Source organism: Schistocerca cancellata, chromosome 2, assembly GCF_023864275.1.
Source record: "Schistocerca cancellata isolate TAMUIC-IGC-003103 chromosome 2, iqSchCanc2.1, whole genome shotgun sequence".
Classification (NCBI taxonomy): Eukaryota; Metazoa; Arthropoda; class Insecta; order Orthoptera; family Acrididae; genus Schistocerca; species Schistocerca cancellata.
Genome location: NC_064627.1, coordinates 698,020,093 through 698,034,344, shown reverse-complemented (window position 1 = coordinate 698,034,344; position 14,252 = coordinate 698,020,093). Strand labels below are relative to the sequence as shown.

The 14,252-nt window shown below is 40.7% G+C and overlaps 1 protein-coding gene across 2 annotated transcripts in view; it reads right to left on the bottom strand.

The window, feature by feature from the left end:
- Positions 1 to 14,252, bottom strand: part of LOC126162475 (protein brunelleschi) — a 272,584-nt gene that overhangs the window by 185,541 nt on the left and 72,791 nt on the right. For both annotated transcript variants that reach the window (XM_049919012.1, XM_049919011.1), the window contains exons 5-6: positions 13,002 to 13,246; positions 11,743 to 12,143 (exon numbers count right to left, since the gene is read on the bottom strand). In XM_049919012.1, the coding sequence (XP_049774969.1) occupies positions 11,743 to 12,143; positions 13,002 to 13,246 (646 nt within the window). The remainder of the gene's footprint in view (positions 1 to 11,742; positions 12,144 to 13,001; positions 13,247 to 14,252) is intronic.

The following is a 14,252-nucleotide window of genomic DNA, read 5'->3' as shown; positions in this document are numbered from 1 at the left end:
GTCTCTGCTGCCATGTCAAGGGAAGACAAGAGTTGCTATGAAGACAGTACTGCTTCAAATGTCATGAGAAGACCAATGTGAATATTTGTCTTGCAGCAAACAAGAGCATTTCATGACTCAGCTTCTGTGATGTGGTTGTATGATACTACATGCTGATGTTAATAATGTCTCTGCCTTCTTGGGCACTAGTCATGAGGGGCTACTAAAATCTGACACTGCTTGGACTATGGCCCTTATTTGCATGACTGTCATGGAATTGCACAGAATTGCAAACAGCAATATTTGAGGATGATAAGCTATAGTCTAAATAGGCCATGATCCTGTCACCATTTAATTCTGATATGCTGGTACACGTTCCCTTCTTTACACTAAGCACAATATGATTTTCTCACAAACAAACAACACTTTAATGTGTATCTGAATGAGAGCACTGCAGCATACTATATCCTTAAATATGGTAGATGGCATTATTCCTCATGTGGTTGGGGTGAAACACTTATCAGTTGCATATCCCAACATGTAGTACACTTAAAATGAATTTTACATATGTTGCATGTCCTCTTCAGGGTGTTGCCATTTTGATATACAGCAGAGCATTTTTCAGTGTATTACCTTTGGATTATTGTCAAAATAAGCCCACCAGGAAAAAAAAATGGGTAAGAAATCTGATATTTGTCCAATGAATTCGAAGACAGTATGACAGACATGTGAATTTTGAAAACTAACACTATTGGACTTTTAAATCTGAATGTTATTGGAGTTGAACTGTAGCTACAAGCATTTAAAATTTATGTAACAAAAACATTTATTTTTGCTTGCTCTAAAAACTTGGTTAATGAAAACACACTTGACACACATAACATGCCTCTGAACTTTAGCTCAGATACACTATCAGAACACCCCTATGTAACACAGAATCAACCACTAATGCAGACCTGCCAGCATAAAAGGATGACGGGAGTGTTGCGTTGTCAGTAGAGATGAAGTAAAAGCAGAATGGGTTGGTCAGGAGAGTCCAGCAGCTTCAAATGTGGACTAATCATAGGATGCTGTGCATATAACAAATCCACCAGGGATATTTCAACATTTAAATGTTCTAAAACTGGCAAAGGTGACTTAGCGATGAGACTGTGAAGGTCCTTAGGGCCACATGAAAGGTCCCGAGGAAGCTGCAACTGAGGTGTACACCATGGAGGCATACCGTATTTACTCGAATCTAAGCCGCACTCGAATCTAAGCCGCACCTGAAAAATGAGACTCGAAATAAAGGAAAAAAATATTTCCCGAATCTAAGCCGCACCTGAAATTTGAGACTCGAAATTCAAGGGAAGAGAAAAGTTTTAGGCCGCACCTCCAAATCGAAACAAAGTTGGTCCATTGTAATATGAGATACAATTTAGGTCGAATGAAAGACGATACAGCTACAGTAGTTTGGTTCGAGTCGTAAGCTTAGCAGTTAAGCTTTACCAGGTAGCCATTGCTATGCGTCAGGCGCTCCGTCCGTATTTATATGGGTACCCTTCCTTTTTCACGTGCTTCGTCTGGTTTGAATCAATTGCTTATTTTGCTTTGATCTGATAAGTGCCGTTTTCTTTGTTATAGGTGTTTACGTCACTCTAGGCCGAAAATGCATTACTGTACTGTGTCATGCATTGTTTGTCGCATTCTGATAGTGCGTATTTACGGCCTGTCGCCGCTCGCGGCATGACTTGCTCTATGCGCGCTACCGCCGCTTTTTTTTTAAATAAAAAAAAAAAAATGGCATGAGACTGCTATTTGTTGTTACTTACACTGCTGCTTTATTTGATAACCAACAAGAACCAAATAATAGACTGCGTATGATAGAACATGTTCTGAATGAGAGTTAGGCGCAAATTTTTCTCCGTTTGAAAATCTTTGCGGCTGCTTATTTAGTACAACAAATTCTACACAGAAATTAGTCATCTTACATTTAAAATCGAGTCAGTTGCCGTGCTTCATTTCTGACTATATCACTATTAGGCATAAGAATAATACGAATATAAAAATGACACGATACGTATATTCTTCCGCGTTTGCTGTTGTTTCACTCTAGTTTCGTAGTTTATTAGGCATGCAGGATTTAAATGAGATAGCAGCAAACACGGAATAATACATGGCAAAATGTTTATTTTCGTATTATTCTTATGGTGAAGAGAATACTGCATGTGCTTCACATTTCATCAGGTTCCTATTAGCAACCATCTCTTCTCACAGGTAGGAAAAAACTCTGAACATAGAGTTGGCCATATTGACAAACATCCCTAAGAGTTGGCCATATTGACAAACATCCCTAACAGTCTTGCCAGTCGGATTTTCGTAGTACATTGAAATTCTGCTACATTCGAAGATGAACAATACGGAATTTGTATTTACTTCGTTGGATAATGTAAGAAAATGCAGTGGCCGAAACAAGGGGCGGAGAAAAAAAGTTTTGGCGCCAGTATTTATCTTTGTGCCCACAAAGCATTCTTGTGTAGCGCTACATATATTCGACAGCAGAAGTTAGATGTGGCGGCACCTACCAACATTTTCCAGAACCTCCGCTTGCTTTGCACTCGATTCTAAGCCGCAGGCGGTTTTTTGGATTACAAAAACCGGAAAAAAAGTGCGGCTTAGATTCAAGTAAATACGGTACTTGAACGCACCCCAAGTAGAGGGGGTAAAGGGTAGGATTCCAGTTCAGAGAGAAGGGACCGCACGTGAACCGCAATCATCAGCTCCAACCTGGATCACCAACGCGGGAAATGGACTGCCATGGGCAGGAAAAGTAGACGGTAATTCGGATGTTCAGGAGAACTAATGAATGTGTGCTGCGTAATTGGCCAGCAGTTGTGCACGTCTGATCTGCAATGGAGGGACACCAGCCTCCACCAGTACACTGGTCACTGGTCTTGTCCTAAAAGGTCCTGTCACTAGTCGAACCCCGCAGTGGTGCACAGGGATTTATTATGCTGAGGGTGCTGCTGAACCATAAACCACACTCCCGCAGTCAATTTGGGATTGCACAAGGGCTCTGTAGAGCCGAAGCAGCATAGAGAGATCTGCACCCCAATTGGTATTGCTCAGGCAACAGAGGGAATTGAGGTGCTGCAAGCACTTCTGCTCAAGCTGATGAAGATGAGGAAGCCAAGTCAATCGAGCGTCAGAAACCAATCCTAACAATCAATATGTCTCTACCACAGTGTGTGGATCATCATGAAGGTAAAGTTCTAACTCTGGATGAACAGTACGACTTTGTGGCTGAAAATTGGAAGCCGTGGGCTAGAGCCCATGACTGCGCCTTGTGGATGGCAGCCTGTAGGCGATGCTCAGCAACACCACTACTGGAGCAACAGTACAAGATGTGGAAGTCGTCTGCAAACATAAAAGGTGAGATGGAGGGCCTGACAGGTGCTGCTAGACTGTTAATGGCCACTAAAAATAGAGACACTCAATACAGTCCCTGAGGAACTCCATTCTCCTAGATATGGATGGAACTATGGGAGGTACCAACTTGGACACGGAAAGTACGGAGTGACAGGAAGTTTTGGATAAAAATCAGGAGTGAACCCCAGAGACCCCACTCATACAATGCGGTAAGGATATGATGTCGCCAGGTCGTGTCATATGCTTTACATAAGTAAAAAAAGATGGCAACTAGGCATTGCTGTCGGGAAAAGGCTGTTTGGATGGCAGACTCGAGGGCACAAAATTATCAGTGGTAGAACAACACTGGCAGAAGCCACCCTGACATGGAGCCAGTAGGCCACATGACTCAACCGCTGACATACCATACATTCCAGTAGTTTACAAAGAAAATTGGTGAGGCTTATGGGCCGATAGCCATCCACATCACGAGGGTTCTTAGCGGGTTTGAGCACCAGAATAATGGTGTTCTACCACCATTGCAATGGAAAGACACCATCGCACCAGATCTGGTTGAAGATGACGAGGAGATGTCACTTGTAGTCAGATGAGAGATGTTTAATCATCTGGCTGTAAATCCGATCAGGCCCAGGAGCTGTGTCAGGGCAATGTGCAAGGGCACTGAGGAGCACCCACTCTGTAAATGGGGTGTCATAGGATCCACTGTATCATTTAGTGAATGAGAGGACGTTCCCTTCCAGCCGTTGTTTGAGAGTGCAAAAGGCTGGGGGTAATTCTCTGATTCAGAGGTTCGAGCAAAGTGCTCAGCTAACTGCTCAGCAATCGCATATGTGTCAGTAGATAACACGCCATTTATGGTAACACCGGGAACACCTGTTGTGGTCTGGTAACCAAAAACATGTTTGATCTATGCCCAAAGTTGGGAAGATGACTTATGGCACCCAATGGTTGAGACGTATCTCTCCCAACACTCCTGCTTCTGTTGTTTGATAAGTTGGTGAACGTGAGTACGGAGTCGTTTAAAGGCCACAAGGTGCTCCAGGAAAGGGTGCCGCTTATGCTGCTGTAAAGTTCCCCGATGCTCGTTAATTGCTTCAACCACTTCTGGCAACCAAGGGACTGCCTTATGCCTTGGGAACCCTAAAGAGCAAGGGATTGCATTTTCTGCCCAGAAACAACTGTTGTAGTCACCTGCTCAATCACCACATCGATGTTACCATGTGGGGGAGATTCAACGGTGACAGCAGAGGTGAAAGTTTCCCAGTCCGCCTTGTTTAAAGTCCATCTGGGCAGATGTCTATGGGCCTCGTGCTGGGGCAGTGGTAGGAATATGGGGAAGTGGTCACTATCACACAGGTCGTCATGTGCTCTCCAGTGGATAGATGGGAGAAGTCCTGGGCTGCAAATTGGTAAATCAATGGCTGAGTAGGTACCACGAGCCACACTGACATGTGTAGTGGCCCCAGTATTTGAGAGGCAGAGGTCGAACTGAGACAGTAAAGTTTCAACATCTCTACCTCGACCAGTAAGGATGGTGCCACCCCACAAGGGGTTATGGGCATTAAAATCTCCCAAAAGTATGAAAGGCTTAGGGAGTTTATCAATCAGTGCAGTTAATACATTCAGGGGTACTGCACCATCTGGAAGAAGACATACATTGCAGACAATTTCCTGCACCATTCTTATTCTGACAGCCACAGTTTCAAGAGGGGTTTGAAGGGGGCACAGGTTCACTACAGTCCGAGTTTAGGACATAAATGCAAACTCCACCTGACACTCAATTATAGTTGCTGTGGTTCCTATAATATCCCTTACAGCCACCGAGGGCAGGGGTCTGCATTGCCGGGAACCAGGTTTTCTGGAGGGCAATGCAGGTAGCAGGTGTAAAGCTTAACAGTTGCCGTAGCTCAGCCAGGTGGTGGAAAAAACCGCCGCAATTCCACTGGTGGATGACATCATTGTGAGACTGGGAAGGCATGGAACATTCAATGAGGCAGTTTACACCTCAGTCACCTGTGGCCACCGACTTTTTGCCTGAGCAGCCTATATCCATTGTATCTTAGGGTCTGGCGAGATGTAGGTCCTCAGCAGACGCCAGAATCTCCACCCCATCCTCAGACACACAGCTTGTAGGTAGCAGTGGTGTGGGTGCCACTGCAATTTCCTTGGTCTTAGGGGTCTTCTTTTTGGATTTCTCTCACTGCTCCTTGGGTTTCCCTGGCTGAGAGGACTTTACTGGCTCAGTCTCCATGATGAGTGTGAAGCCCTACGAGCAGCTGCTTTTGAGCTCTTCAGCCACTGGCAGGTGTCTTCTTTTCCTTTTCCACTAGCAGAAACCTGGGAAGGGAGTGACCCAAGGGACTCCTTCCTAGCAAGAGAAGCCGAAGAAGACTTACGCTTCTCTGGCTTAGAAGTAGGGATGGGCATCCCCAATAGTTGGGGGGGGGGGGGGGGGGGGGTTGCTGTAGGTTGTGTTCCAAAAATGAACAGCATAGAGACAGAAGTGATGACACAGGAGCTGACAATCATTTTGCAGGACAATGCTCAAACTTGTACAGAGCAAACTGCTTGTTTGACTGATGAGGCTGCCAAGTGCTATACCACCTAATGCCCTCCCCTGACTTAAGCCCTCTTGAGTTAAACTCTATTTCTAAACTGAAGGAAACACTTCACGGCATTCGCTTCAGAACTGCTACAAATTAGTCGGGCAATAGACCGCGCCACTCGAACTGTCAACACAACTGGCACTGCTCTATGAGTATCCTACGACTTTCACATTGCTAGCAACGGATTATACACAATATTGGTGACTACTTTGAAGGTCAGTAAAACTTTGAAACACAAATCTATTTTGTACGAGCTAAAAATAAAGTTACCACTGTTAAAGTTCCAACCCTCATATATTTTTGTGTTGACAGTCTCAACTGTTTTGACAGTGGAAAGATAAGATCTGGAACCATACAAGGTTTGTATAAAAAGTAATGAGACTATTTTTTGTTGACACGGCTGTACTTCACAGCGCGCGCTTGCCCGGGGGTGGACTGGTGGTGGGGGATGTCTGGCTGAAAACTTGTCTTGGCAGCATCGCTTGTTTAGTGGACACGTTGCAAAGTCGTTGGTCGTGGAACAACATGCAGCACATGATCGAGCAATGTTACACCATCAAGTTTTGGGCGAAACTAGAATAGTCGGGTACAAAAACACTGGATATGTACAGGCAAGCCTACGGCGATGATTGCCCGTCAAAAGCCCACGTTTTCAGTTGGGTGAAGAGCTTTGAAGTGGGCAGGGACAGCGTTGTGGGCGGGGACCAATCTGGATGCCCGTCAACCAGCAAAACTGACAAAAACGTCAACTGTGTGCATGTTTTATTGAACACCGACTGTCAGATGAGTGTCAGGATGATAGCAGATGATCTCAGACTTGATAAAATGACAGTGCACAACATCATCACCAAAGAATTGTTGATGAAGATATGTGTCAAGATGGTGCCAAAGATTGTTAGGCGTTCAAAAGCAAGCACGTGCGGACACCTGCCAAAACGACCTCCAGAGCCTTGAAGAAGGCTGATCTGGAATGTTTAGATAATGTTATCACTGGATACAAAACCTTGGTGTTTCAGTACAACCCAGAGACAAAGTGCATGAGTGCCAAATGGAACACCACAGCATCCTCAAGTCCAACAAAGGCTCGCATGAGCAAGTTGAAGGTGAAAGCCATGCTGATTGTGTTTTTTGACGTCAGGGGTGTGGTTCATCATGAGTTTGTGCTCCAAGGCCAAACTGTCAACGGTGCTTTTTACTGTGAAGTGGTCAAGAGACTGAAGGCCAGGGTCCATCGTGTGAGGCCAGCCATCACTGACAATTGGAAGCCGCATCATGACAATGTGCCGAGTCACACATGCTTCATGGTGGCCAGCTACCTTGCCAAGTAAGGGATTCCAATGTTTCCCTGGCTCCCCTTCAGTTCCGATGTGGCCACGACATACACTTTTTTCATTCCCCAAACTAAAAATGTCCCTGAAAGGACACCGTCATGGGACCCTGGAGGAGGTCCAAGCCATCACAAGGGCTTTGAAGGCCATCCCAAACTCAGCGTTCACTGCAGTGTCTGAAGCATGGAAATCTGGCATGCAGCGGGTTGTTGACTCTCGAGGGTCATACACGGAAGCGTACTAAGTGGTTGTAGCGATATCTACAATAAATTTTGATTTACAAGCTCTCATTACTTTTTATACAAATCCTGTATTGTGAGGAGCTACATAGATTATTTTGGTCAGTATGCTGGTTCATCTGTTTGTGCACACAATATTCTATAATTTTTGATATGAGTCGCATGAGTGACACGGGACAATAGTTATTATGAGATGCCTTATCACCTTTCTTCTGGATAGGTTTTACAATAGTAATTTTTAGGAAGTCTGGGAGATTCCTTGGTGTAGCATTTGGTTGACGATTCTGGTTGTGGCGGTAGATTTCTTTTTTTATGTATGAGTTGAACCACATTGATAGTGAACTTAGCTGTGTGTTTAAACATACTACATGGTATCCTCAACTGGACTTTAACTTAAAATTTTCATAAAGAACTTTTAGTTATGTGAGATATTTTACCATGTGGTATCCCCAATTGTAGTTGTGTCATGTTAGCATACCAGACTTATATTTGAACTACTACTACTACTACTACTACTACTACTACTACTACACACACACACACACACACACACACACACACACACACACACACACACACACACTAGTATCCTGGAACTGAGCAGCGCTTAGCACGTAGAACTTTATCAAATGCTTTGACATTTAAGCAGTGTCTCTGCTGCACACAGTATTTCATGAACTATTAACGATGTAAAATAGTATTGAAAGCCATGGTAGTGCCAAAAAGGCACAGAGGACTTGCTTCTGAGATATGGAATCGCATTTTTTGGTAGTGAAATTGGTATCTTAATCTACAATATTGCAAATGGTATCATATTTTACAGTTATGATGAAAGTAGCAGAAAAGATTGTTTTCAAAATAGTATTAACTTTTCAAAGATTGATTAACTTTAGGATGTTAAGTGTATAAGAGAACAAGTCATTTATCTTATTATTTTCTGCATTCAAGTTAAAATTACCTATTGTTGAGTTGTAGTGTTTCTCTTGTTACCCCTAATGCATTAATATTTTCTTTAGAGTTTTTTGTCATAGTATAAGTATTCTTTTCTTCAATATTGCTAATTACTATTTGTACAAAATTCAACAGCATAATTACATCTAACAAAAATCTAATTTTTTTCTGAGTGTATTTCATTTTCTGTAAATTATTTTCGATTTAATGTTCTACATTTCGATCTTAGTATGACTATATCTTTACCGATGTACTTTGGAATGACGTTAACTGTGTGCAAGTTGTGTTGTGTTTTTTCTGGAAGGAAGGAAGGAAGGAGGGATGGATGTAAAGTTTTTCTGTTGTGCTCAGTTATTGAACAAATTGTAAATTCAAGTTGTGTACAAAGGGAATGTATTTCGCTGAGTGAATATTGTAATTGATGGCAGCAAGGCATCTAGGATTATTAAATATGAAAATTACATACAAATCAGTTTGTCATCTACATTACTCACGAAACATGTCAACACCTACAAGAGAATCTGAGTTCCAGACAGAAGAAACTCAAGCAATGGATTGAAGGAGATCAACAAAAAACAAGATGAGTATTTTTTCTTTAATACTACCACTAGACCCAGCCAATAATTTTTTTTTACCCATGAAAATTTATTACAATTAATGGTCATCCAATTGTGCATAACAAAAGAGGCCATTAAACTAAAGATTGGTTTTTTATTGATTCAATTTATGTTCACTGACTGGCCTGATTACTCTTCCCAGTTCAGTCAAAGGACTGTCTGTTTTATTGTTTAGGGAGTGCCTGAGCTTGATCTGCATGATCTGATATCCTGAGGTTTACAGTAACAAATTCAGTTTTATTTGGCTGAAAGTTGCATATTATATTACCTAAGCAGGACTGAGCCTAGTGGGTTTGTCAGTTAGACATTAGAAGTTAAATGATCTTAATACGTCTAATACATGCTTCACATGTTTGGTCTTATACCTAATATCTACATTAATATCACTAAATATCAGAACTCTGCAATTTTTGTATTTTAAGAGCATTATCTTTTTTCTTTTTTTTTCTTGAGATGTTCTATGAACAATTCTGTGTTATTGCTAACAAGAGTGGTACACTGACATAGCTATTAGTTCTTGACTTGGTATCATTATTTCTGAGACTTCAAAAACTGTTTCTGTACATAGAGAACATACATCTATCACTTCATATTCTAATTTTTTTCAAGTTTTTCTTTTTTTTTTCATTGACGAAATTAGTGCAGTAAAAATGTCTTGTAAACTTAACTGTTTGGGTTTTTCACTCAGCATTGTCTTTCTTACATGCGACTGTAGTTGTTTCACATGGTCTGGACTAGAATCTAAAATGCTACTGTCTGAAAATTTGATGTCATTTAACTGTTTTGGTAGACTATTGTCCAATACATCTTGAAACATGCCTCTATTAGCTACGTCCTGTTTAAAGTCACTTGTTCAAGCTGGTAAGTTCGGCATATTTATTTCATTGTTTTGATCACAATACATTTTTTGTACATGTGTTCGTAAATTATCAATGCTAAAAGTTAAAAAAAAAAAAAAAGGGTGGGGGGGGGGGGGGGGGGGGGGTCAAAGTGTTCACATAGCACTGCAGTGACAAAATACAAAAATAAATGTTTCAATTAGTACTTAGCTTATTACTGTCCTGATTGGGTAGGTGGCGTCAACTTTAGTAATAAAGTTTCAACATTTACAACCATGTATTGTCCATAGTGTTGTGTATACTTCATATTCCAAATTATTTGTTTTCTTATGTACATGTATTGAGGAAGATATTGCTAGAAGACCTAGACCTGACAGTACCCCCACACTCAGCCCCTCGCAAAAAGTCACAATATACTGGGTGATCAATGGGCAGCTACCCTAGAGGAACAAAGTGTATACTGGAAAACAGCCTTACATCAAATGGGCATATTTTTAGTTGTCATTGCAAATGATCAGGGGTAGCCATATTCTGACCTGTGTAGGTGAATTTGAATTGGTCAACACAATTATTACAGATGAAAGGATTTGGGTTTTAAGGGAGAGGGTAAGGAGTCATTCCAATCCCGGGAGCGGAAAGACTTACCTTAGGGTGAAAAAAGGACGGGTATACACTCGCGCGCGCACACACACACACACACACACACACACACACACACACACACACACACACACATATCCATCCACACATATACAGACACAAGCAGACATATCAGACTGACATCTCTGCCCAAACTCTTTGCCTCTGTATGTGTCTGCTTGTGTCTGTATATGTGTGGATGGATATGTGTGTGTGTGTGTGCGCGCGCGCAAGTGTATACCCGTCCTTTTTTCCCCCTAAGGTAAGTCTTTCCGCTCCCGGGATTGGAATGACTCCTTACCCTCTCCCTTAAAACCCACATCCTTTCGTCTTTCCCTCTCCTTCCCTCTTTCCTGACGAAGCAACCGCTGGTTGCGAAAGCTAGAATTTTTTGTGTATGTTTGTGTGTCTATCGATGTGCCAGCGTTTTCGTTTGGTAAGTCACATCATCTTATATATAAATATAATAGAGGGAAACATTCCACGTGAGAAAAATATATATCAAGCAACAGACTTTACAAATGTCTGCTTGTGTCTGTGTATATGCGGATGGATATGTGTGCGTGTGCGAGTGTATACCTGTCCTTTTTTCCCCCCTAAGGTAAGTCTTTCCGCTCCCGGGATTGGAATGACTCCTTACCCTCTCCCTTAAAACCCAAATCCTTTCGTCTTTCCCTCTCCTTCCCTCTTTCCTGATGAGGCAACCGTTGGTTGCGAAAGATTGAATTTTGTGTGTATGTTTGTGTTTGTTTGTGTGTCTATCGACCTGCCAGCGCTTTTGTTTGGTAAGTCTCATCATCTTTCTTTTTAGAGATTATATATATATATATATATATATATATATATATATATATATGAATGCGAAGTAAAACGAGATCCACAGAGAACAGCAAAAGAAGATAGTAAAACACACACACACACACACACACACACACACACACACACACACACAAAACCACAGTGGTGAACTAAGGTGCCTGTCTGCAATTTCACAACTGGAGTGTAGAAACTGCAGCTAGCTTTATTCGAATATAACTGTTACTTATTAACTAGACTATTTGAAAATCAAGAGATTAAAATGATAGTAATAAATGAAAAATTATATTCAGTAGTATTAAATATATACCAGTTCATACCTTTGTTTGCCAGGGCTGCCCTCTTGTAGTGATGCATTTCGTTGTAATGGAACACTTCGTGATAAATCAGGATATAGTACAACCACGGATGCAGCACACAAGCCTTCAAAAGCTCCAGCCAGCCATAACCAATCATTTACTGAGCGCAAAATGTCAGCAGCAGAACTGTAGTAGCTAAGAGCATCTCCTAGCATTCCTGCTTGAAGTGACAAGTCTCCAAGGTGCTTTGTCATCCTGCCAACACATCGCTTACGGCTACTTCGTGATTCTAGGTCCAAGCCTACAAAATCTTTTTTTTCAAAGGGAGCCAACAGAAGAGACACCCGATCAATTTTTTCACGACTTCGCTCCAGACGCTTGGATTCCAATACCCAAAAGAGTGATGACAGAAACTCTGAGACCTAAGAAAAATAATAAAATAAAATTTAGAGTAATTATTATATAAATACATCATTAAAACTATATTAACAATAAGGTGCATCATTAAAACTATTATGGAGGCTCATCAGCAATAACTCACTGACCAACATTCTGCTTGATGGAAATTAGTCTCACAAAATATAGAGGGAAAAAAAAGGTTAGGATGGCAGAAGCACAAAAGGGAACATTTTTTGAGCTGCAGCTTGACTGCAATTGATTCCCATGGCAATAGAAGAACAAGTAGAGTCGCAAGGTGAACAAATGTTCTATCTTGCAATTAATCCACCAAAGAGTAACAAAATTTATTCATGTAGGTAATCATGTTTGTTGGTGAGCCTTACACAGAGTGAAATGAGCATCACCAGAGAAACTAGCTTTTGATATGGAGATGTATGAATCTCAAATGAGGAAAGTATTTTCAAGGTTAGCAGCTCTAAAAAACATTCACATGAACCTCAACTGAGAAAAATATTTCTTAGCCCAGACACTCTTAAAAAAATAATAATAATAATAATAATAATAATATAATAAAATAAAATTAACCATCAGAAAAAAGTAAAGGCTCAATGCACTAAGAAACACATTCCGATGTTAATAAGAGATTAAAAATAAATATGAATACAAGGTATCCTATGTGAGAGGTTAAAAACAAACTGACTACTTAAGACCCTTTCATGGCCTCATTTTCTTCCAAATTTTGTTATTGGTTCCTAAATGTAATGCTTTTTTCCATTTGTGAGTCTGTTCTTTCCTAACTTTTTTATTTTTTTAATTCATACACTACTTCACAGAATATAAAATCTTTGTAAATGTATGAGCCATACCAAATATAAGCTTACCTGAGTCTCAATACCTTCACAAGATTCACTATCGCGATAAAAAAGGGCTCTTGTCTTGAAGTTAGAAGGAGTACGAAGGATATTTTCATCTCCAGTACTGCCAGATGCATCAATTGCATAGCTATTACAAGCAGGTAGGCCAAGTAGTACACTGCGTGAATCAAACAGCGTAGATGAATACTTTACTTTCAAAGATTCATGTACTCTACACAGTTCATTCAATTCTTGTTGACCATCATATTTGCCTGAAATTGTGGGGATAACGAAGTAAAACAGTAACTGACACTGAATATTTCACTAAGAATGGACAGAAGAATATTTTCTAAAAGGTTATGAATGTAACACAGTAAACAAAATGATATACACTTTTTTTTTAATTCTTTGAGTGGAGCAGCAAATGACCAATCAGTGAGCAAAAAAGTTCAGTAACAAAAATTATGAAAAGTTAATATGTACACAACTACAACTGTTTAAAGAACATGTAGACAAGGATCTAAATATTTAAGGTGAGGAAGTAGGTGCCAGTTATGCAAGAAAAACTACATTTCATTTGGGAAATAAAATGGCCTTTTAGTGTGTAGGCATAAAATGTCTTATGGGTAATTGCCACTTAAAGACCTGTTCAAAAAAGCAGATAAAAATTCACTTGAGGCCTCCCTGAGAGACAATCTCCACTCCTTCCAAATTAACAATGTAAGTGTAGACCAGATGTGGCTTGAATTCAAAGAAATAGTATCGGCAGCAACTGAGAGATTTATACCAAATAAATTAACAAACGATGGAGCTGATCCTCCTTGGTACACAAAACGGGTCAAAACACTGTTGCAGAAACAACGAAAGAAATATGCCAAATTTAAACAAAAGCAAAATCTCCAACATTGGCAATCTTTTACAGAGCTCAAAATTTAGCACAGACTTCAATATGAGATGCTTATGATAGTTTCCACAATGAAACGTTATCTTTAAACCTGGCAGAAAATCCAAAGAGACCAGCACTCTGGTCATATGCGAAGTATGCTAGTGGCAAGAGACAATAAATATTTTCTCTGCATGATAGCAATGGAGATACTACTGAAGACAGTGCTGCCAAAGCAGAGTTACTAAACAAAGCCTTCTAAAATCCCTTCACCAAAGAAGATGAAGTAAATAATCCAGAATTCGAATCAAGAACACCTGCCTACATGAGCAACGTGGAAGTAAATATCCTCAGTGTAGTGAAGCAACTTAAATCACTTCACAAAGGCCAAGTCT